This window comes from Pinus tabuliformis, chromosome 8 (genome assembly GCF_031772625.1).
Source record: "Pinus tabuliformis cultivar Carrire ecotype Pingquan chromosome 8, CPIR1, whole genome shotgun sequence".
In the NCBI taxonomy this organism is placed as follows: domain Eukaryota; kingdom Viridiplantae; phylum Streptophyta; class Pinopsida; order Pinales; family Pinaceae; genus Pinus; species Pinus tabuliformis.
Window position 1 is genome coordinate 2,008,839,281 of NC_142294.1, and position 1,465 is coordinate 2,008,840,745.

A 1,465-nucleotide genomic window follows, 5' to 3' on the forward strand; every position below is an offset into this window, starting at 1 on the left:
TTCCCCCAAAAGACTCCAAATAGAGGGGAAGAAGGACTGATCTCCAGCAAACAATAGCAGTAGGGAAAATCCTGGTGGACTTAGGCAGGTATGAAAAATTGACAAAGTACTACAAACCCTCTATTAATAGTGAATCATGAAGCTGATTTCATGGAACTTAAGGGGGCTCAACAGCCCAGGGAAACTCAGAATGTTAAAAAATATGATAAAAATGGAAAATCCGCAACTATGCTTTCTTCAGGAAACCAAGTGTAACAGCTCTACACTAGGCAACATCCTCTCTAAAGCATGGCGAGGTTGCCAATCGGTGGCAATGGATGCATCTGGAGCATCAGGGGGGCTTGCCATTGCATGGAACACGCAAGCGCTTACTCTCTCAGACTTCCACGCTTCTCATCACCTCATCCAGGCTGCCTTCCACATTTTAGGCACCAATATACATGGAAACCTCTCAAATGTCTATTTCCCGCAGGAAGCAGGAAACAAAATAGCTCTTCTCAACACTATAGAAGCTCTGAATAACAATAGAATGCATCCTCTATGGATTATTGGAGGGGATTTTAACATGATCACCAAGTTGGAGGAAAAGCTTGGGGGAAGAACCAGATTGGAACAGGAAAACACCCACTTTAAAGACTTCATCCAGAATACCTCTCTAATAGACTTGCAATTTTGTAATGGCACTTACACTTGGAGCAATCGAAGAGCAGGAAAGCATCAAATCACTTCCAAACTGGACCGATTTCTTATATCAGATAATTCGGTTCACTTAGGAGGAGACATAACTGCTGCCATACTACCCCACTCAGGCTCGGATCACTGGCCAATTTCCCTCCAGTGGCAACGACCAGGCAACTCCACCAGAAGGCCCTTTCGCTTCGAAGAGTTCTGGCTCACCCATCCAACTTTCAAAGACTTTGTTAAAACAACTTGGACAACCTTCACTCCGCCAGAAGGCTCCAAGATGTTCCAGTTCCAACAGAAACTCAAATATTTAAAATACCATCTAAAGCGTTGGAACAATGAGACCTTTGGAAACATCTTTAAGGCGCAACATGACTTAAATAAGGAAATGGTGGATCTCCAGCAAAAAATAAGAACAGGGGGTCACATAGAGGGGACCCTGGAGCAGGAGCAGCGCATCCAGAATTAGCTGGAGGAGAGGAGAAGGCAGTTGGAGATATTTTGGAAGCAAAAGTCCAGGATCAGATGGCTGAAAGAGGGCGAACGGAACACCAAATTCTTCCACTGAACCACTGTTCAACGAAGAATGCACAACAACATCCCCTTCATTCAAAGGCAAGGGGGGGCAAGAGTAGAACAGCATGAAGAAATTGAGGAGGAGTTCCTAAATCACTTCAAGCAAGTTCATCTAGAGCCCAATGCAGACAGGCGACCTGCAATAGAAAGAATAACACATAATGTGCCAAAGTTAATCACGGAGGAACACAATGGACTTCTCCTT

The 1,465-nt window shown here is 44.4% G+C and overlaps 1 protein-coding gene across 1 annotated transcript; it reads left to right on the top strand.

The window, feature by feature from the left end:
* The first annotated feature begins 313 nt into the window (after positions 1 to 313).
* Positions 314 to 1,153, top strand: LOC149244488 (uncharacterized). Its single transcript, XM_089371556.1, has one exon. The coding sequence runs from the start codon at positions 314 to 316 to the stop codon at positions 1,151 to 1,153; it is 840 nt and encodes a 279-aa protein (XP_089227682.1).
* The last annotated feature ends 312 nt before the right edge of the window (positions 1,154 to 1,465 follow it).